Source organism: Solanum verrucosum, unplaced genomic scaffold, assembly GCF_900185275.1.
Source record: "Solanum verrucosum unplaced genomic scaffold, falcon-dt-bn FXZP01000103.1, whole genome shotgun sequence".
In the NCBI taxonomy this organism is placed as follows: Eukaryota; Viridiplantae; Streptophyta; class Magnoliopsida; order Solanales; family Solanaceae; genus Solanum; species Solanum verrucosum.
In genome coordinates this window covers 3,603,552-3,624,369 of record NW_026020048.1, presented here as the reverse complement: position 1 = coordinate 3,624,369, position 20,818 = coordinate 3,603,552, and the positions used below count along the sequence as shown (strand labels likewise).

The 20,818-nt window shown below is 34.9% G+C and overlaps 3 protein-coding genes across 3 annotated transcripts; 2 read left to right on the top strand and 1 right to left on the bottom strand.

Annotated features, from left to right (window-relative positions):
- Positions 1-921: 921 nt before the first annotated feature.
- LOC125822395 (uncharacterized) lies at positions 922-1,971 on the top strand. The gene has a single exon (XM_049501791.1). The coding sequence runs from the start codon at positions 922-924 to the stop codon at positions 1,969-1,971; it is 1,050 nt and encodes a 349-aa protein (XP_049357748.1).
- A 7,781-nt stretch (positions 1,972-9,752) lies between these two features.
- LOC125822399 (plant UBX domain-containing protein 4) lies at positions 9,753-13,317 on the top strand. Its single transcript, XM_049501796.1, has 4 exons — positions 9,753-10,001; positions 11,599-11,890; positions 12,266-12,361; positions 12,710-13,317. The coding sequence occupies exons 1-4, from the start codon at positions 9,847-9,849 to the stop codon at positions 13,082-13,084; spliced, it is 918 nt and encodes a 305-aa protein (XP_049357753.1). The 5' UTR covers positions 9,753-9,846; the 3' UTR covers positions 13,085-13,317.
- A 984-nt stretch (positions 13,318-14,301) lies between these two features.
- On the bottom strand, positions 14,302-19,032 carry LOC125822402 (chromatin remodeling protein EBS-like). Its single transcript, XM_049501799.1, has 5 exons — positions 18,963-19,032; positions 17,517-17,859; positions 17,368-17,436; positions 16,294-16,420; positions 14,302-14,578 (listed from the first exon to the last, which is right to left on the bottom strand). The coding sequence occupies exons 1-5, from the start codon at positions 19,030-19,032 to the stop codon at positions 14,552-14,554; spliced, it is 636 nt and encodes a 211-aa protein (XP_049357756.1). The 3' UTR covers positions 14,302-14,551.
- Positions 19,033-20,818: the final 1,786 nt, after the last annotated feature.

Below are 20,818 nucleotides of genomic sequence, written 5' to 3'. Positions count from 1 at the left end.
TAATTCAAAATATTGAAAAAATATATGAAAATTTTACGATTAAAAATAGATTTATTTAAATCTCGAAATTTGAATTGTGTCACATAAATTGAAATAGAGGGAGTAATTTTTGTGTGGCTTCATGACTTCATCCAACTTCCACCCTACCACCCACAAGTCCCCAACCTAAATAAGTAAAACAAATAATATGTAAAAAGAAAATTGATAAAAAATTTATATAGTGCTTATTTATTTAATCTGTTATATAAGTTTTAATGAAGGATTAGGCTTAACTATTATTATGATGAATGAAATTTATATAGTGCACTAATTTACTGTGCAATATGAGAAAAATATTAGCGCACTAATTTACTATGCTATATGAGAAAAAATATTAATACTACACTAAATTAGTATGTTATATAAGTTTCACGATTATAGTAATTGTTAAACGTAATCTGGTAGAGAAATTTATAAACGCACTAAATAATGAACTATATGTAGTTTTTGTCAACTTTATATTTGTACTTTCTCTGTTTTAAAGAAAATGATTCACTTTCTTTTTTTAATCTGTTTTAATGATCATTTTCTTTTTTGATAATATTTAATTTAAAATTTTCATATAACATTTTAAACATAATTTTAATTTAGAATCACCAAATTTTTCCTTAAAAACTATTATTTTTTAAACTAAAAATATACATATTTTTTTTCGTTTTTGTCCATCATCCAACTTCCACCCTACCACTCTCCTACCCCCACATGCAAAAACTGAGAACTCAACCAATCTTATTTACAAATTTCATCTCTCCATCTTTATTAGTCATTTCTTTATTAATTGTAGGGTCTGTCTCTTTCTTTTTCTTTCCTCGTAAGAACACAAAGGAGAAAAGCATATAAAGAAAGAGTTATTTTTTGTTCTCTCTGCAAAAAAAGTAGAGAATGGAAGATCCTGAAAGGCTTACATCATGCAACAGTGGAACAAGGAGAATTAGCTCCGACTCTATCCATTCACCCGAATTCGAATTTTGGATGGTCCGAAACCCATCATTTCCTCAGCCTAATCAGCTCTCTGCCGATGAGCTCTTCTCCGATGGCATCCTTCTCCCTTTAGACCTCCTTCAAAATGAACCAAATGCTATTTCGCCTGAACCGTCCGGGTCGGGCCGACCCGAAACTGAATCTGGAGTGGAGCCTTCTGCTGCGATAGTCAACTCGTCCGCCGGAGGAGCTTCTTTCACCTCCTCGAAGCGATGGAAGGATATTTTCAAGAAAACTGAGAAGAAAGATAGTAATGAGGAGAGTTGTAGAGAGAAGAAAAAGGAGAAGAAGAAAGAGAAAAAACTTGTTGGGGGAAGCAATGGGGTGACTGGGGCTGAGCTGAATATTAATATTTGGCCCTTTTCGAGGAGTAGATCCGCCGGAAACGGAGGAAGTAGGCCTAGGGTTACGGGTGGATCCGGATTAGCTACCCGAAAGGTAAGTAGTGCTCCGTGTTCCCGGAGCAACTCTGCCGGTGAATCCAAGTCACGGAAATGGCCTAGTAGTCCCAGCCGTGGTGGGGTTCATTTGGGACGGAGCAGCCCAGTTTGGCAGGTACGACGGAGCTCCGTTAACTCAGGATCCGGTAGCCGGAGCTCCGATAACCTCGTGAGAACTAATGAAAAAGCAATCAGAAAAGAAGCCCCACAGAAAGAAAGCAGCACCAAAAAGGTAGTTATTAAAAAAGAAAGCGTTGAAGGCCGCCGGAAATGGTCGTCAGCGGCGGCCGGCGGTGGGCCTAAAACTAGAGTCTTAAACTTGAATGTCCCTATGTGCATTGGTTACAGGAATCAGTTAGGTTGCAGAAGTGATGAAAATAGTGCCATCAATATCGCCGCCAACGGAGGAGTCGGTGGTGATCAGAGTGGTAGCAGCACGGTGACCGGTGAAGGCGTACGTGGCAGTAACTTATTTAGTATCAAAAGCCTATTTACTAAGAAAGTATATTAAGTAATTAAATAGTGGCAAATCCATAGTAATTACACACTTTTTGAATTATGTTAGTGTATCTATATCATTATCCTTTTCTATATATTCTCCTATGTAACTTTTGAATTATGTTAGTGTATCTATATCATTATCCTTTTCTATATATTCTCCTATGTAACTTTTTCGTAATGTAAAGTCCTAACTTTTGACGTTTGCAATGTAATATTTGGACCTCAGTTTGGTCAACTTACTGCATTCTTGCTATTATATAAAGTTGAAGGGTCTGTATAATTTTGCTTAATTACTTTAGTATTTACTTGTTCTGATAAACTCTATATTGTCAAGTTTTTGACAGTGCAATTGTGTTAATTTATCATTATGTTACATGGATTCTTCATCCAATACTAAATAAAGAGATGTGATAATTTCTAATTAAGCATGAAAGAATAGTTACTATGGAATATTGGGAGGCACAAAATCGGAGAAGGTGATAAGGTTTCGAACCAAGTCGTTATAAATTTTGACATAGATAAATTATGGCTAGCAAAAATACAGAGGTCAGTGGGCGTTACACCATGCTTTTCATTTACCAGTTAAGGTCCCATGGGGCGTTGGACATTACTTTCATTCCCTCTTTCGTTACGTTACATCCATAAAATTAAGCTGCTTTTGTTATTATATTGTCAATTTTTATCGTCTGTCTTCACACATTTTTTTTTGGCTTATTCTCATCTTTCACCGTTTCATTCAATCAATAATGTCTTCTGTTGTATTTTGGTAGATGAAATATCTGCGTCCATTCTGTTTTAGTGGACCTTATCCAAATTCCATTTACACTTGTTTTCATTTCAATTGGAATAACCTTTCATCTTCAATTGGAGGCGGATCCATAAATTTTTTAATCATGGCGGCTAGCTCAACTATTTTTAGCTCGAAAATTGCTACATACAATGGGTACTCAGTTAATATATTTCAATGAATTACTAAATTTTGTACATATATAATAATATTGTCACAAAAGGCAGTGATAATGCACAAACATAGGCCCGCATAGCCTTAAACCTACCCCATCCCGCCCCGCCCCACATAGACTTAAACCCACCCCGCCTCACATCCGCCCAACTCCATTGCCATCCCTAATGACATCTTAGTAATTGAACTATACCGTTGGAGACTTGCGAAATGAGATAAATAAGTAGACGAGTACACGAGAAATGGTAAAAATGCTAGGTGATTCTTTTATTTGTCTTAGTTTTGGTAGATATAGTTATCTGGTACCTGTTCCTAGTGAGAAGTGATAGTTACCCCATAAAATTACTCAAGGCGCACGGAAGCTGACCCCACACCACTATAAAAAAAAAAAATAGACGTGAGAAATGGCATAACATACTGTATTGATTTTGTTTCCACCAACATATAACATGAGAGTTGAAAGTGCCAAAGCCCAACTAGATACTCTGGGCTATTAAACGTCTAAAGAATTCATTTTAGATACTCTGGGCTGGTGGTGTATGACATTTTCAACCTTGTCAAATCTTAAAACATTTTTTCGTTAGAAAAATGCTGATTCAATAGAGAAAGGGCTATCTACATTATGAAAATTGAAATGAGGTCAAAATTGTAGCAGTCGTATTGCATATATTCAAATGTAGTAACATTTTGACGGTTGTTGCTTTGTTGGGTGTCCTTTCCCTTTCAATTCCACCAAAGTCTCAATCTGCGTCATATGTACCAAAAGATAAACATGCAAATCTACAATTAAATTATTTACGAAACACGCATTTGGTTGCCGACGGCAAGAGGTATTAACAAAGTCATGCCAGAAAGCTATAAATTGGTTTAAATTTTTTAGAATTATATTTTTTTCTTCATATAAAACACACTCTAAGATCGAAATAGATCAAGTGTTACACACAAAGTGATCCAATAAAATTAAGGAAAAACTATCTTAGATAAATAATTTTACCATATCGATTACATATTTTTATACTTTAAAATAATTACATAATCTTTTTCTCACTCGCTCTCTTCGTCTATCTCTCTCTTGTGTATTACAACATATTTTGATATACATATATTTATGCACGGATATAATGATAAATGTATCAATGCATTTTTTTATACAAGATATATATATACTACCTTAAAAGCATAAACTCCTAAAGTAAATGTTGAATTACTATGATACCCCCAATTGAAAATACTCAATTTATTTTATTTATTAATTTAATTATTTGTTTTATATTAAATGTAGATACCCTTTCATATTAAAGGGTTGTGATTTTCTCAAAGAGATATGACATTTTCAAAGGGTTGCGACTTTTTTGATGGGTTTTGACATTTTCGATGAGTTGTGACTTTTCCGAAGAGATGTGCCTTTTCTAATGAGTTGTGATTTTTTGCCAAATGTTGTGATTTAGCCGATGAGCAGTGACTTTTTCGAAAGGCTGTAACTTTTCTGATAAGGAACAATTAGCACCTATAAATACACTATTTGTTAGATATAAATAGAGGGTTTTCTCTCACTTTTAAACTACGATATTTTAAAGTTTTCTACTCTTCTTCTTCTTAAAAAATCTCGGGGTTATTTGCAACAGTTGATTAAGTTCAAAATTCAACGAAATTCGAGGTACCACATAAGAAAGAGTTGATGAACAAATTGTAAGAAATCATTCATAAATTCACCTTTGTATTTATTCTTATGATTTCCATGAGTTAACAGTGACGAAATGTTGTGGCAAAGACAATACTAATAAACAAATATGAGTAAAGTCACATGATTTGGGTAATATATTTCTTCTTTGATTTTTTATTTTTATTTTTTTACCCTCAAATGAAGCAATTCTTCCTGATTTTGCTAAAACAACAGGCATGAACGCAGTCCATTGGATCATTAGTTTTGATGTTAAATTCACTTTTATTTATAATATGATAATATAGACATGATAATAATTATTTTTAATAGATATGTAAGTAAGAATGAATAAATAAAGTAAAGTGTTGCTGACAAGAGATTTTAATCAAATGGAACTCTATAGTGAATATAGCATGAACATATATTTTCGTCTTCCTTCTTCATTGGCTATGTATTGTTCAATATATCTATTTCCCGATTATTTTGTGTTCATTTTAAGTTGAGAAAAGTTTATGTCACAAGATACACTCCGTGTTAGCTATATAAAAATAGATAAGAAAATAGTGATTGATCATAAAATAATCTTAAGTCAAACTAAATATTCTATAAAAAAAAACTTCAAATTTTATTCATATATTAATTTCTATTATTGAAAAAGTTTAATATTTTATATTGCGATGCAACTTCTATAAGATACTAGATACTCTCATTAGACAACAACTATATGATATGTATGCAGCAGAAAAAAGGAGAAGACTGCAATTCTACAAATATAAGGTAGAAACTTAAATAAATGAAATATTTTTCACCAAAGGTGATGTTGTTCATATATTAAAATTAAATTATGCTACTGAAATATATATGTATATCTGAAACAAAGAATTGGTCAAGCTAAATATTTGACATACACTAAAACCTCAATTTAACCATCATTCATTATAACAATAAAATACCTTCTTTTCTTTGTAGAATTACTTCTTTATAATAGTCTTACTCAAATATTAATTGGTAAAAGATAGATTACGTATAAAGATAAAATTTTGAAATATTTATGATAGTCCTTATTAGTGTCATGCACATACTAAATTTGAAGTATGAATATTTAAGAGAAAAATTATACTTAAATGTTGTCCATCATTTATGTTCGTAACCTCAAGAGGAAAGACTATTGGTGACATTTTTTGTATTGATATTTTATTAAAATTTTGTTGGTTAGATTTGTTTAAAAAAATTGAGTGAAGTAGCTTTGAATGTATTTTGAAATGTTTCAATAATATCTAGTCATTTTGATTTGAAAATACAAGTAACTCTATAACAATCTGTATTAATTATTTAAAAGCACTTGTCCTATGTTCTTTAAATTATAATTATTCACTAAAAAGCTTTAATTTAGTAATATTAATTCTATTTTACAACTTCGGATGTTATATATATGATACACACGTGCAATACACGTGTTTATGGACGGATATACCAACTTCGGATGTTATATATATATATATATATATTCTTGATATCAAATACACGTGTTTATGGACGGATATACCAACTATTTGATAACATATACACTGATGAATTATATTGAATATACGAGATGAAATGATTTCAGATATATTAAATAAAATTGATTTCTGGATATACATATATATGAAATTGATAGGACACAAATATATAAAAAAAAGACAACATAATGAGCGAGAAAAAATCAATATATTTCATATACATGTGAATCATGGTTAAATATAATTTATCTAAAATAATTACATTTAATTTGATCTCTATATATTTGACATACATATTGTAACACCCCGTATTCGAAAACAAACCAACCAACAGATTTCCAGAAGTTGCAGGTGCAACCCACGGTTGCCACTCACGGTCCGTTCTGGTGGTCCGTGGATGGACACTTGCGGCCCTCCCTAGAAGCAGTCCAGAAATCCAGCTAAGGGTCCACCCACGTCGGGCCACGATCCGTGATCTAGGGTCGTGGGTGAACTCCTAGCTTTCAGTCCCAGAACCCCCCAGGAGATTTAGCTAAGGGTCAGCCTACGCCAGGACCCACAGACCGTAGTCCAGTGCCGTAGGTCAGACCTTCAAAAATCAAGTCTCTGAAGCCAAACGACGGCCGACCAGCACGGACCGTTGGTCCATCCACGGTCCGTCGTCAGGCCCGTCGGTGGCTTCAACAACTTTTAAGTCAGGGGTCGTTTGGTCTTTTCCCTATGTGTTGGACCCCTAAACTACATTGTTTAACCCCTAAACTACGTGGTTTTGGTTAGTTTTAGCTTAGTAAACTAATTAGAACTTAACCTAATCAATTATTCATAAAAAATTCATCAACTTTACAGCAAAAATCAGAGAGAGAGTCCAGCAGCCCTCAAGAACACACATCAAGGTTTTCTTCAGTTCCAGCCCGAAATCAAAAGATTTCTCCGTGAATTTCGTCACCAGGTATGTGAAATTTCACTAGTGGGCTCCTTTCACCCATTAGGTCCCTAAATTCAGTCAGATTCTTGATAGTCTTCATATTATCTAGACCCAAGATTTCTAGAATTTCAGTAGATTATTATGAATTTGTTACTTTAATGTTCTTAAACATATTATAATAATATTAGTATTATTTTGTGTAAATTCTTCATAAATTCACAACCGTAGCTATGTAGTTCTTTTAGTTCATGAATTACGCATACTAGGTCAGTTATCTCAGTTATACATGCCTCAAATTTGAATGTTTCATTATTAGTACATTAATGTTGCATTTTTAGTTAGCATGCCAGTATTTTGAGCTATCCAGTATTACAGAAATTCAGTCATAAATTGTTAATTACATAATCAATTGGGAGTAGCTTAATACCGAGTGGACTAAGGTCAGTCACCCTCAAGTCCCAAAACTACGTTCCCCGTACGTTGTAAGTCCCCTCTGTGGGCATCAATTTAGTGATCACGACAGTCATGCTTCTATACCTCTGGCAGGGTATATTGGGTCCTCTCGATGGGGCGTATACATCAGACTCAACATTTAGCTTATGTGGTTTTATGTCGGTTATTAGTAGCTCTCTTACAGTCAGATTATATTGCATTGACTATGTTATCAATTACATTCAGATTTCAGTCTCAACATGTTATAAACTCGGTCGTTGCATTCAGTCATTTCTTGTTCAGTATTCTCAGTTAAGTCTTATGATAATCTCTTATCATTGCTCAGATATATGTTTGTTCAGTGATTGTTTTATTTAGCTTTATTCTATCCTACATGCTCAGTACATTTCAAGTACTTACGCATACTTTGCGCTACATTTTCTCGTGATGTAGGTTTATGTCCTCAACTTTCAGATCACGCATAGATCGGTTCCCGATCTTCAGCTCAGCAGTATCAGTGGTGAGTCCTCATTCTCCAAGGACGATATGTATGTTTCTTTTCTATTTTTAGTCTTTAGTTTCAGTTTTGCTAGATTTAGCTGGGACATTTCTCAGTACTTCTAAGTCAGTTAGAGGCTTATTTCAGACATAGTTAGTTTCAGCTTTAGCATTTGAGTTTGATATTTCTGTTGTTGTTAAACTCTCAGTTTTTTTTATATTCAGATAGTTATGAGTATTCCCCATCGTTTCATTTCAGTATATCTTATGATTTAGCTTTCGCACAGTATTTTCTTACTTCAGTTTATTTAGTATGCTTATGATATGCCAGCAGGGTTAGCTTGGGATTACTCTGTGATCCTAGGTCCCGTGTCTACGTCCTGGGGATAGCTTCGGGCCATGACACACTATTTATTGTCAGATACATATATTCATAACAATATCTTTCCACAAAATATTTCAACATATAATTAGGGGCAATAATATTGTGCATTATGGTATTTTTCCTCTAAAAATAATTCGGAGGATCAACACCGACCCAAAATAAAGTAATTAAAGAAAAAAATTGCATGTCGCAATATTGGAATTGGCACCCCCAAACAAGACAAAAGAGGAGTATAATAAATAAGGGTCTGTTTGGAAAGTCACTTGGTAATTGTAATTCTAGTAATTACCAGCATAGTAATTACACTGTCTAGTAATTAAATTGACCTGTTTGGTTGCCATAGTATAATTACTCTGTAATTACTCTTGTCCTGTTTAGATGTCACAGTATAATTACACATGTTATGTTTGGATGCATAATTGCAATCATAAAATTATAATAAATTTTAAAAATAAAAATTAATTATTTAAAATTTATACTAGACAAATAAGAAACTTTATAAATGAAATGAAATTAAATATTTAAGATATATATTCTTTTTTGAAAATATATTAATTAATAAACATATTTTCTATAACTAATATTATGAAAAAATAATTGATTTATATTTTTTCAAATTAATATATTTCAATTGAATTGATCGTAACAACTAAAAGTATGAAGTTTGTATGAACATCGTGAAATGCATGTTTGATTAAAATAATGATATATAAATAAAATGTCATAAATTATTAAATGTTTGAAAAAAATATAATCTATCAAGTCTAATTAAAAAACGACGTGCAATGTAAATTCAATATTACTAAAACAAATGAAACTGAAAATATAACATAGGTTATAAATTCAAAACAAAAAATTTAACATAATACTCTTATAACAAATTTCAGCATAGCAATAAATATGATTTATTTTTATTTTTTCTTGATAAAGAAAACGTAAGTGTATAACCTTACTTAACAATAAATTCTATTTTAATTTAAAAATTAGAATACTAATAAAATTATGCTAATGAGAAAATAAGCATGGCATAAAGAAATAGATAATACGAGAAAATTACGTAGAATCACGTAAAGTAAGGTTGAGAACAAGAAGAAAATGAAATATAATAATATAAAATAAAAAATAAACTTTTACATATTTTTAGAATAATAAAAATAAAAAAAGAACTTAAAATAATAGAAATAAAAAAAATTAAAACAAAAAAATTAAAATCAAAATAAAAAAAAGAAATTAAAAAGTAATCAGACCATATAATTACTAGCAATTCACAGGCAGAGCTGTGAATTGTAAAGTGTAATTACCCCTGCCAATTACACCAACTACCTGATGACCAAGTAATTACATGTCCTTCCAAACAGGACAAGACAATGTAATTACGCCAATTACACCAAATTCAATTATCGGGTGTCCTTCCAAACAGGCCCTAAATAAAAAAGCCCTAGAATTTGGTGATTAGTATAATCATTGAATCGAATCGTATTCCCCTCATTCTCGAAGTTGCAGCAACAGAGTAGAATCAATGTCCTCACGCGATAGCAAGAAACCCTCTAGGCAAACCTCCGGTAGCCGTGCCGGAGGAATTCGTACACTTTCTGATCTCAATCGTCCATCCGGTCACGATTCCGACAGCGATTCCGATGGTCCCCAAGAATACTACACCGGTGGTGAAAAAAGGTACTTCTATCAATTGGTCAAACCCTAACTCGTCTCGCCATCATTCTCTATTCCTCAATTGATTAATCAGTTGTTGACTTTTACACATTTATTCTCAGTTTTATAAATCAATCAACTAACTATGTCAAATCCAAAACTTAGCTGATAGCAGTATGTATGAATCTTCTATATTCATGAAGGGGATTGATGATAATTAGATTGTTTTTTTAATTCAAATTATGTTTAGTTACTTCTCCATAGTTGCGTTTAGTTGAACATATATTAAACTGTTACATGTTTGCACGTTTTGATAAGGAATGATGTGTTAGAGTTTGATAAAGCTGATGTGTTCCATGTGAATTGTATATTTGCTATGTTATTCTCAGCAAAAGGCAGAGCCTTTTACCATTTTCCTTTTGTAGTTTGTGAGTTTGTTCTTGTTAGAGGTTCTGTTGTAGTTTGTGAGTTTGTTCTTGTTAGAGGTTCTGTTGTAGTTTGTGAGTTTGTTCTTGTTAGAGGTTCTGTTGTAGTTTGTGAGTTTGTTCTTGTTAGAGGGCACCATATGGGATAAAAAGGTTGTATGTTTAGTTGCAGGTTGTCTGATTCTTTTGTTGCTAGTGCGGAGCTGGTGGATTTAGAGAACTATAGTCCATTGTTGTTGATATTTTCAGAATGATTTTCTTGATCATGTTTTTGTAGAGAAAAGAGTGTTTCCTAGGTAATACAGAGGTGAAAGTAGGGTGTAGGATGAGGTTTTTGTGTGTTTTGGGATGGGAGTGCGGGGGGGAAATTGGATATTGATGATTCTTATCGCCGATGTCAACTAGCTTGAGATTTAGGTGTTGTTGTCATTGTTGTGGCTAAAAGGAGTGCTTGATCTGTTGGGGTGCTAAGAAATTATTATAGAAAAAGAAGATGGTGGCGAAAGGTAGGGGTAAGGTCTCCGTACACCCACCCTCCCCAGACCCTATGGGATTTCACTGGGTATATGACAATTGACAAGTATATAATTAGACATTCATTACCCTTCGGGGTGGCCCAGTGGTTTGGACTTGGGACTTCCATGTTGGAGGTCTCAAGTTCAAAACCCCTTGCCAGCGAAAGTAAGGGGTTTGCCTTCTCGGTCGAGCTCGTCACACCGGGCTTGCCTAGTGCGGGTTACCTCTCCTATGTGGTTTGCGTGCTATTGCATAGGAGCGGGGGTTTTACCCTGTGCGCACCCAAAGGGTAGCGGCTGCTGGTTTCCCTTGTCATCAAAAAAATAATAATTAGACATTCATAAAAACCTTTCCAAAAATGCATGTCAATTTGTTGGTTACTTTACCTATATTTTGTGGTTGTATGCTGTTTTCCACCATTCAGCTTTAATGTTGTTCTTATCTCAAAATCTAAGGTAGATTTTGAACTAGTCAGATGTGTTATTGCTGAATGTGTCGCTTCTCGTGATTCTAACAATTAATTCATTTTAGTTGTCCAATCTATGAATTGTCTTCTATTCTTTTAGCTCTTTTCTGCACTTGGATGATTTGATAGATAGAATTTTAAAGGGGAGATAGAGAGGCTAGCATGCCTATTATGTATAACTGTATCACTAATATACCTATGATTATGCTTGTAGTGGAATGCTTGTTCAAGATCCTTCAAAGCATAATGATGTGGACTCCATCTTTGACCGAGCTAGGCAAGTGGGTGCCACGCAAGGTCCTTTGGAAAATGTCGTCCCTAGTTCAAGCTCAACAAGCTTTACTGGATCTGCGAGAACACTTGCAGGGGAGACAGTGCCAACATCAGCAGCTCCTCAACCGCCCGAGTCCATCGTGCACAATATTGTCTTCTGGAGAAATGGTTTCACTGTAAATGATGGTCCTTTGAGAAGGCTGGATGATCCTGAAAATGCATCTTTTCTGGAGGTAACTGTAGTGAGCATTTAAATAAAAATTCATGATTAGGAACAAACATCATGGTCAATCCTGCTAGATAGTCAGTAGTCGGTCTATATTTCAGATTTACAAATTCATCTCCTGCTAATGTTAATTGTCACTTATATCATCACAATTTCTACCATCCTCCTATTATCGGGAGTCTAGGGGCATGACATATGCACATGACTAAGCTCCCCATTTGAGGATCATGCTCTTAAGCTCCCATGTTTTGTTGGTCATCTGTTTCATATTCAAATTATCACTCTGTTTTACTAAATCTTTTACTGGTTTTTTTCCATGGTGTATTTGGTGATAAAGATTTTCTATTTTGAATGACTTTTGGTTACTGGTTCTTCATTTCAGAGTATCACAAAGTCTGAATGTCCTAGAGAGTTGGCTCCTGCAGATACCAGATCCCAGGTGCATTGCAACCTCATAAGAAGGGATGAGAACTGTCCTGTAAGTATTGCGTGTTCAGTCCACCATTTTTCTCATTTTTCATCTCCTTTGATGCACCAAATATGAAAAGGGGACATTACAAGGAAGAGGAACAAGTTAATGAGTGCACATATACAACATTGGCCATAGTACGTTCATTTCTTTGTGGATCTGTACTCTGTTATATAAGAAAGATTAGGGAAAGAACACGGGAACAAACTTTTGATATTCTTCTGTTTCTCTCCCTTATCCCTAGATGTGTGTCTCTTTTCGTCCTCTGAACAGAAGTTTGGAAACCTGTGACAGAATCTCTTCACTGGTATTGACTTCATTACTTAATGTCACTAAACATGTGTAACACACTTGCAGGAACCAGAGAAACGCCAAGTTTCGTTTCAGGGAGTGGGAAGAACACTTGGAAGCAGCGCAACTCCAGCAACTTCTGAGCCATCTGCTTCTGCTCCCACAAGCACAGTCCCAGCAGCTTCCACAAATGTTCTGGATGAATCATTGCCTTCGACCTCGCTTCAAATTAGATTGGCAGATGGAAGTCGCATGGTTGCACACTTCAACTTCCACCAAACTGTTGGCGACATCCGTGCCTTCATTGATGCTTCAAGGCCAAGTGACACCAGGGCATATCAACTACAAACTGTTGGATTTCCTCCTAAAATGCTCAGTGACCCAACCCAGACGATTGAGCAAGCAGGACTGGCAAATTCAGTGGTTATACAAAAATTTTAATGAGCTGCCAAAACTCTCTTTTCGTTTTATTATTTCCAGACGTTTCGATTTATTTACTATTGGATATTATTTTTAATCTTTGTGAATCTAAAGCTGTACCAAGATAGCAGCAGGTGTTGTATAAAAACGCAACGTTGTACGGGTCTGTCTCCGAATTATGTGTCATATGGTACTTTCTTCATCTCCTGTAAGAACAGCTGCTGTGTGGAAATGAAGTAGAATGGTTTGTATGATTTGAGCATTCAAGACTTGATGATATCACAGAATATGATTTACTGTTGAATTGCAGTTAGTGTGTTTGGTAAAAAAATGCCAATGAACACTTGTTTGACCAAAATGACTTATACTTCCTTGAAGTTGTTTATAGAAAAATTTAAAAAGTATTCTAGGTGTATCCTAATCTTTTCAAAATTATGCTAGAGTAGCTTTTATTGCTTGGATTCCACTTCCTGAAACTGATTTTTCAATACATCAAAGTTAAACATATTACACTGAAGTTCTATCTAGTTATGTATTGTGTTCACCAGTGCTACCAGGGTAGACATGGTATGATGCAATATTTGAAAGTTTCTATACCTAAATTTTGATAATTCAATTTTTAAAACATTATATTATTACCATATCAATATATTAAAGTTTGGGATATTCTACAATATGATAAATTAGTAATCATAATTTGCTTAACTTCAACTAATATATACTCGTATGATAGAGTATTATGACTTTGACAATTATAAAAAAGTCTCAATTGTATCATACTAACACATTACACATGTAGAAATATATATACAAATAAAGTGCAAACAACTCCTTCTGTTAATCAATTACAATTCAAATACATTTCAAAATAGATTGGTCATAGTTTCAACTTTTAAACATTTAGTTTGTAAAAATACTAGGTGGCATATTTGTTACTATTTTAATAATACATATGTTATTTATGTAACTAAATATACTTCAGTATGATATTCGATATTTCGGTATGTTATTTCTAAATACCAAATATCATATCAAATACAAAAAGAATAAGTCAAAATGCATACCATATACCATACCAATTACCATGATACCAAAACCATGGTATTAAAAATTTCGATATGACATGGTAATTCGGTATATACCATACCATGCGCATCCTAAAATTAAGCAAGTGCTGGTGTATAATACCGCCCAGAGTGTGTAAACTCGGAGCAGAGTAGAAGATAACATGTCAATAAATTTACACTAATTTTGCCATTCAAAATCCAAAAGACTGTTTTGCTAGTTCAGTTTCAAACTCCAACAGACTGTCAACATCTGCTAATACTAGTACATACAAGAACTACTGACAAAAGCAGGACACAACAGACATCAGATAATATATGCAAAGAACTGGCATTAGTTCCAGTTCAGTGCACTGTACAAAATCCTGATGAGCATCCCAAACATGATGAAAACTAGCTTCATCCATCTTTACCACAGCTCCGCCTACCTCTTCTGGCGCTTTGGCACAACCTGGAAAATCATCACAGAATTATTAAGCATATCTGCCAATGAGAGAGAGAGCGTAACTATAAGCAGAAAAGATGAAGCATGTTACAAAGACTTGCGAATGATACAAGTATGTACCATACTTGCATATGCCCAATGCATTTACCAAGTTTGCCTAATACTTTCAAAGATTAAAAAGCATAACCCATGACTATATGACAAGGAAAGGACATCAGAGAAAATGAGGGTGCTGCCATGAAGGAGAAATTTGGCATACATGTTGAGTAGAATTGTAATAATAAACAACAAAAGTGAGGGTCAAATCAGAATGAAATTGCAGCATAATCAAAGGGAAGCTGTTGCTCAACAGAGTACCAGTGGCGGCATAGGTAAGGGTTCTATGCAAAGAAAGTGTTAGATCCAAGGTAATGCTACAAATGGGGACGTAGGGGTCAAAATGTTAAAAACCACACGCATACATGGCCACTAGTTAATTATTCAAGAATGGCAGGTTGAAGGAGAAAAGAGCAACAAACCTCACATCTTTGTGTCCTAATAAATATTGTTTAAGGGCAAAAGGCAAAGGTTTGCTAAGGCTTTAAAGAGTTGTTTGGTTCACATACTAGTTATGTGGGAATTATAATACACGAATCTTTATGCCGCGAATAATAATGAAGGGATAATTATGCGGTGATTAACAATATAGGAATTGTTTTGCAACGAATAATAATACAACAAATGTTAACTAGGGATTACCAACTTTGAGAGCACTTTCTCATTGAAAACTTTCATCCCCTTACTCCTAATATATGTTGTTGTTTTAATAACTGTGGTGTACGGGATAGCTTGCGCACACCTTGACTAATTCAAGGGGGTAACTGTTACCTCCCACCAGCACAGATGTCGGGTAACTCAGTCCACCAAGGCTTGGACAAATGGAATAAAATCACCTAGTATTTTGCCTCTGCTAGAATTTGAACCTAAGACATCATGGTCTCAACCTACTTATTGACTACTCTTTTCCAAATTCTATTCTGTGGGAAATAATATATTGATTATTGCATAAATTAATGCTTGTATTATTTAATTTACAATACTAACCAAACACTACACTAGTTATGCAGGGATTATTCTAATAAAGGGCCAACCAAATGCTAAGTTACGCGGCGGGTGTTTTTAAAATTCTCCAGCCAAGCAATGTATTATAGTATGATGAGATTACTTCTCTTAATATATCCCTCTAACCAAATGATCCTTAGCAGATGAAGGAACGAACAAATAATATACACGCAATGCAGAAAAGAAACTATATACAGTATGAGTATTACTTTTTTTTTTTTGAAATTGGTAACGTAGTATACAGTATGAGTATTACTCTACTTCTATAAGCTGAATGCATCTACCAGATGCTTGATTAGTGAAATTCACTATAAAGTAAATCATGTCACATCATTTCCTTTTGTTTTTTGACAAATCAAAGAAATCCATCTCATTCATGATATACCAAGTCAGTATAGAAAAACAAACAATGTTGGTATATAAAGCAGTCACGGTCATCAATCAAATCTGAGGACTAGCTGTTTTAAATTTCGGATTAAGATGTGCAGATGCAGTGTCATGTTTTAACTTAAATTCAATGACTAGTTTTCATAATCACTAAAGTGGAGAAGTACGAACTTCAGCTTTTCAAATGTTAGAAGTCAATCAATAACAGCTAAAGCAAGCCAACAACATAGTACCTTGCCACTGGACAGAGGGACTGGAGTATTAACAGACTTCTTCACAGAGGATGAGCAATCGGAACAAACAAAGTCAGCTAGTTGTTTAGTTTGTTCACTAGTCAAACCCACACAGGCCGGATGATACCTACAAAGATCAAGGAAACAAATCGTAAGAAATGAAAGCATGCAATGCTTTTAAAACTGGAATCGGATCCTGGCTCTATGTTGCTTGGTCTCCCCAAAAATGTTGCCGCACTGTATTGGATCCTCCAAAATGCACTATTTGACATTTCTAAGGAGTCCAAGCAACATAGTCCTGGCAGGTTTTTGGTTTAACCAATCAGATGGTTCATGAAGGTACAGTCTTCAGATCAGTGGTTCTAACAGATTATAAAGAATCTGGAACTCATAAAGCAACTTGGATGGCTCCCAGATAAAATTAACTTAACCCCAGATTGTGGCATGATGATTGAGATGTGGAAATCTTTTATGTATGCCCAGCATGACAACCAATTCAAAATCTATAGATACGCCTAAGGAAATGGCACCAATTCAAACTAAGACAATTTCTTATTCTTCTTTCCCGATAAGTTGCTAGGGGTGGAATATCCCTCACTTTTTTTGATCAAGAATTGCTAGGGCCCTTCACTTAATATCTAATGCTTTACAAACAAAAAAAACTATAAAGCAAAGACCAGCCGCAACTTTCACCATACAGATATACTCTTCATATATTGTACATAATGCACTAAAGAAAAATAAGCAAGAAATACAAAGTATTCCTTGCAATAGAGCTAAAGAAAGAAGAAATGTCCATTTTAAGAAAATAATTGAAAAATAGTAAAATAAGTAAACAACAGAACTCAGAACTCTCCAAGGCAGAGCAGGGTTGGCCCAACTGTTGAGAGGTTCTTTCAGCAGTCATACACAGGCAACAAGAAAGAAGATCTCTACTCGTTTATGTTCCGTCTCTTGTTTATTTACTTATTTTATAATTTGGTTTTACGGTCTTCAGAGGAGAGGAAATCAATGCAAGTAATTACATTACTAATACTCTGCAAATTAATCAGAAAGATGAAATGTTGTGTATACCAGTCCTTGCACTGCTCGCATTGTACCATTAAATCATCTGGGTTATATGGCATCTCACATTTGCAATACCTTCAGAAATAAAAATAAAGAAATATGAGCAGGAAGAACATTACTCAAGTTCAATCAGCAAGCAAATGAAATCTACTTACACTGCAACACGATCTGGCATAAAAGCTCCAGTTGCCGCTTTATACTCAAACCGACAGTAGTAATCATCTGGACCAACATTCTCAAGCTTAGTATAGTTCTTGAATGTATGAACAGTGCACTTCCCTTCTATAGTGTGGGCACTTTGAACATCATGGTGGTCTGACAAGAATAACTCCTTTGATCCATGAAACTGTCTCCGCCCTCCCATTGACTCCTCTGGCCGGTAATACCATGTAACATGCACATAAGTGTGGTTGTTGCTACCAGCTTCAATTTTCTCGACGAGTGCTACATATGGAGCCTTATCGTTTTCTGATGGCCTCATCAACACACAGTCCCCAACTTCACAAGTCATAGCAATAAAAACCAAATTCAGTTATGCAATTCACAAATCACAATTCATTTCTAAAATCCCAACCAATAGCAACATAATTAAGGAGCTAATGGATATCTTAAATATTACAAAATGAGCACAGCACACTCATTTAAGAGTTATGAATGAGTGCAAAAGCAAGCATGCATAAAGAAGCTGGATACTTCTGCAAACGTACATAGGAAAAGCATAACTACAATCTTTACCACCACCTAGACCCCAACAATGTCGCCTCTCAAATGGCCACAAAATGATGCTGAATCCTCTCCAAATGGCATATAATGTGTATGCATAAACAGTTCTCTGCATGTCTGCACATTTATTTAAGCACATTAGATTCTCTTTTCTTTTCCATTTCATTGCCTTTCTCCGTTTCACTGGTGCAAAACAGACATCAGAACCCACTTACAAACTCAAAACTCCCAGCTGAAACCCCATAACAAAGAAACAATCTTTCTTCTAAGTTACTATCCATAGTCCAACAGAAACAAATGCAGCCACAATTTTAAACAATAAAATTAGGTTAAGCCGTAGTGGGCAAATTCAATTTGGGGGCCCATCATCTGGTGAGATGGGTTCTGATTTGATACACATAAATTAGTTCTTGGGCCTAACTCACGCTGCAAAAGTTAGCCGATACGAAGGAGGACTGCCCAAGACTTATAAGCAGAGCACTCATTTCATTAATTAGCGATATGGGACATTTTTCATTCTTCAACTCAACAACAACATACCCTGTGTCGTCCACATGCACGTCTCAAAAATACCCCTATTTTGTTCTTCAAACCAACCTACAGCAAACACTTAATCTCCCATGAAAATCCTAAGAGAACAAATAACGTAGAAACAAAAAAAAGAAAGAAAGAAAAATCCTAAACCCCACGTTCAAATAGCTGGTACAAGCTCAAAATCGAGCTCACCTACCCCACCTTGCTACAAACCTATAGTATATCAGAACATTCAGTCAAGGTAACACCACAATTTTTTAAGGAAAAAAAAATGTAACAAAACCTTAAACGGTCAATGTAAATGAAATTTATACACGAAACAGTGAAACTGTAAATGTAGATACCTCTGACAACTTTGGTGGTGCCTGTAATGATGTAAAGGGGCAAGTCTCGTTTTTCAGGTCTCTTTGCCATTGGAAATGAGAAGCAAAGGTTGTTGGTTTTGCAGTGTGGTCCAAAAAGGGGATTTTTTAGATAACCTTTAAGAAGAAAGATTGTGCATTCAAAAGGGAAGAAGAAAATGCAGGTGCATTTTCATGGATGCTTCTGGATGATTCTTGACATTGATTTGATTTCTCTGAAAAATGAAAAGTTCTTCTTTATAAACCCTAGGATTTTTAATTTATTTTTTTGGGGGCGGACGCGGCGAGGTAAGGCTAGCTAAAGATGTATATAACGTGTTGTTTGGGAGAAGCCGATTCGCCACTTTAAAAAAGTATTTTCAAACTAATGCCACGTATTCCACGGACGTTACGCTAACACTAATGCTTGTTTGGTTGGACAAATTTAGAGTCGATATGCTTGAAGATAAAATTCCAACAAATTTAGAATCGTTAGATTCGAAGACGAATTAGGTAAAATTAGTAAAGGTAGTATAATTGTTGAACTATATGTTTTATGACGATCAATAAGTTGTTCAATAATGATGTCCTATTGCGAGGTTTTCCAAGACGTCGAGTTCATTTCTTATGCCTAATGACATGTCAATGACCCAATAACGATGTCGCTATCAGAGGTTTTTTGGAATGTCGGGTGCGATCCTAAAGCCAAGTTAGATGTCAAGGGCCATACGGGTCTACATAGGTAGCACGGGTGTCCCATGTTTGAGGCCAGACGACATCAGCCAAGGCTTGCGCGTATCGGACATGCGACGTCGGCCAACGACAGGCGGTATCAACCAAGGACTACGCGCATCAGTCAGGCGACATTGGTCGTGGCCTGCGCACATCGGCTAGCCGAGGCCAGGCGACATCAGCCAAGGCCTGCGCGCATTGGACAAGCGATATCAGACGTGCCCTGCGCACATCAGCTGTAATCTGCGCGTATCGGCTAGAGGACATCGGTTATGGCGTGCGCACATCAGCTAGCCGAGGCCATGCGACATCAGCCAAGGCCTGCGTGCATCGGATAAGCGACATCGACCAACAACAGACGACATCAGATGTGGCCTGTGAGCATCGATTGTAATCTGCACGCATTGGCCAATCGACATAGATCGAGGACATGTGGCATCGTCTATGGCATGTGCGCATTGGTCAGCTGAGGTCGGCGATGTGGCCTGCCCGAATTGGTCAGGCGACGTCGGACGTAGCCTATCTGCATCATATATGGCCTCCATGCATTAGATGGCGACGTTGGCCAAGGTCAAGTCGACAACATGCGGATGCCCATGCTGTACAAAAATCAAAAGAGAGTGAAACACCATTCATGTATAACAACATCATATATTTGGGCATATCCATCTATTTTCCATCATCTATTCTCAACGTTTCCACCTCATGTGTTTCATTCGTACCAATTTTCACTAATTTTACGGTTCATACAATATTGAAACATCTTATATTTGTACAATTATGTACTCTATCATTTGTTTCACATACTGAGAAGTGTTTTATAGTATTTCCCTATTTTTCTGACTTTTATTCATTTAAAAATAATATATATTTTACGTCACATTTAAAAAAACAAAATTTACTCAATTGTTGGATTTAAGGTTACTACATTTATTGGTAACTTTTTGGTATTAATTTTATATTTTTTCATATTTTTTATTAATTTATTACTTATTTTTTAGAATTTTCTGAAAAAAATAAAACATTTGAAAAAATTATTGAAAAAAAAATAATATATATATATATATAAAATAAAAAAATAAGAATAATAATATAGAGCTTAGTTCTTTTGAAATAAGAACCAAACA

Excerpts from the sequence above, each read along its gene's own strand:
- LOC125822395 (XM_049501791.1), top strand. The coding sequence starts at position 922 with ATGGAAGATCCTGAAAGGCTTACATCATGCAACAGTGGAACAAGGAGA.
- LOC125822399 (XM_049501796.1), top strand. The coding sequence starts at position 9,847 with ATGTCCTCACGCGATAGCAAGAAACCCTCTAGGCAAACCTCCGGTAGC. Across the intron at positions 10,002-11,598 it reads TACACCGGTGGTGAAAAAAG|TGGAATGCTTGTTCAAGATC; the intron begins GTACTTCTATCA and ends TTATGCTTGTAG. Across the intron at positions 12,362-12,709 it reads GAAGGGATGAGAACTGTCCT|GAACCAGAGAAACGCCAAGT; the intron begins GTAAGTATTGCG and ends ACACACTTGCAG.
- LOC125822402 (XM_049501799.1), bottom strand. The coding sequence starts at position 19,032 with ATGGCAAAGAGACCTGAAAAACGAGACTTGCCCCTTTACATCATTACA. Across the intron at positions 17,860-18,962 it reads CACCACCAAAGTTGTCAGAG|TTGGGGACTGTGTGTTGATG; the intron begins GTATCTACATTT and ends TGACTTGTGAAG. Across the intron at positions 17,437-17,516 it reads ATGCCAGATCGTGTTGCAGT|GTATTGCAAATGTGAGATGC; the intron begins GTAAGTAGATTT and ends TTATTTCTGAAG.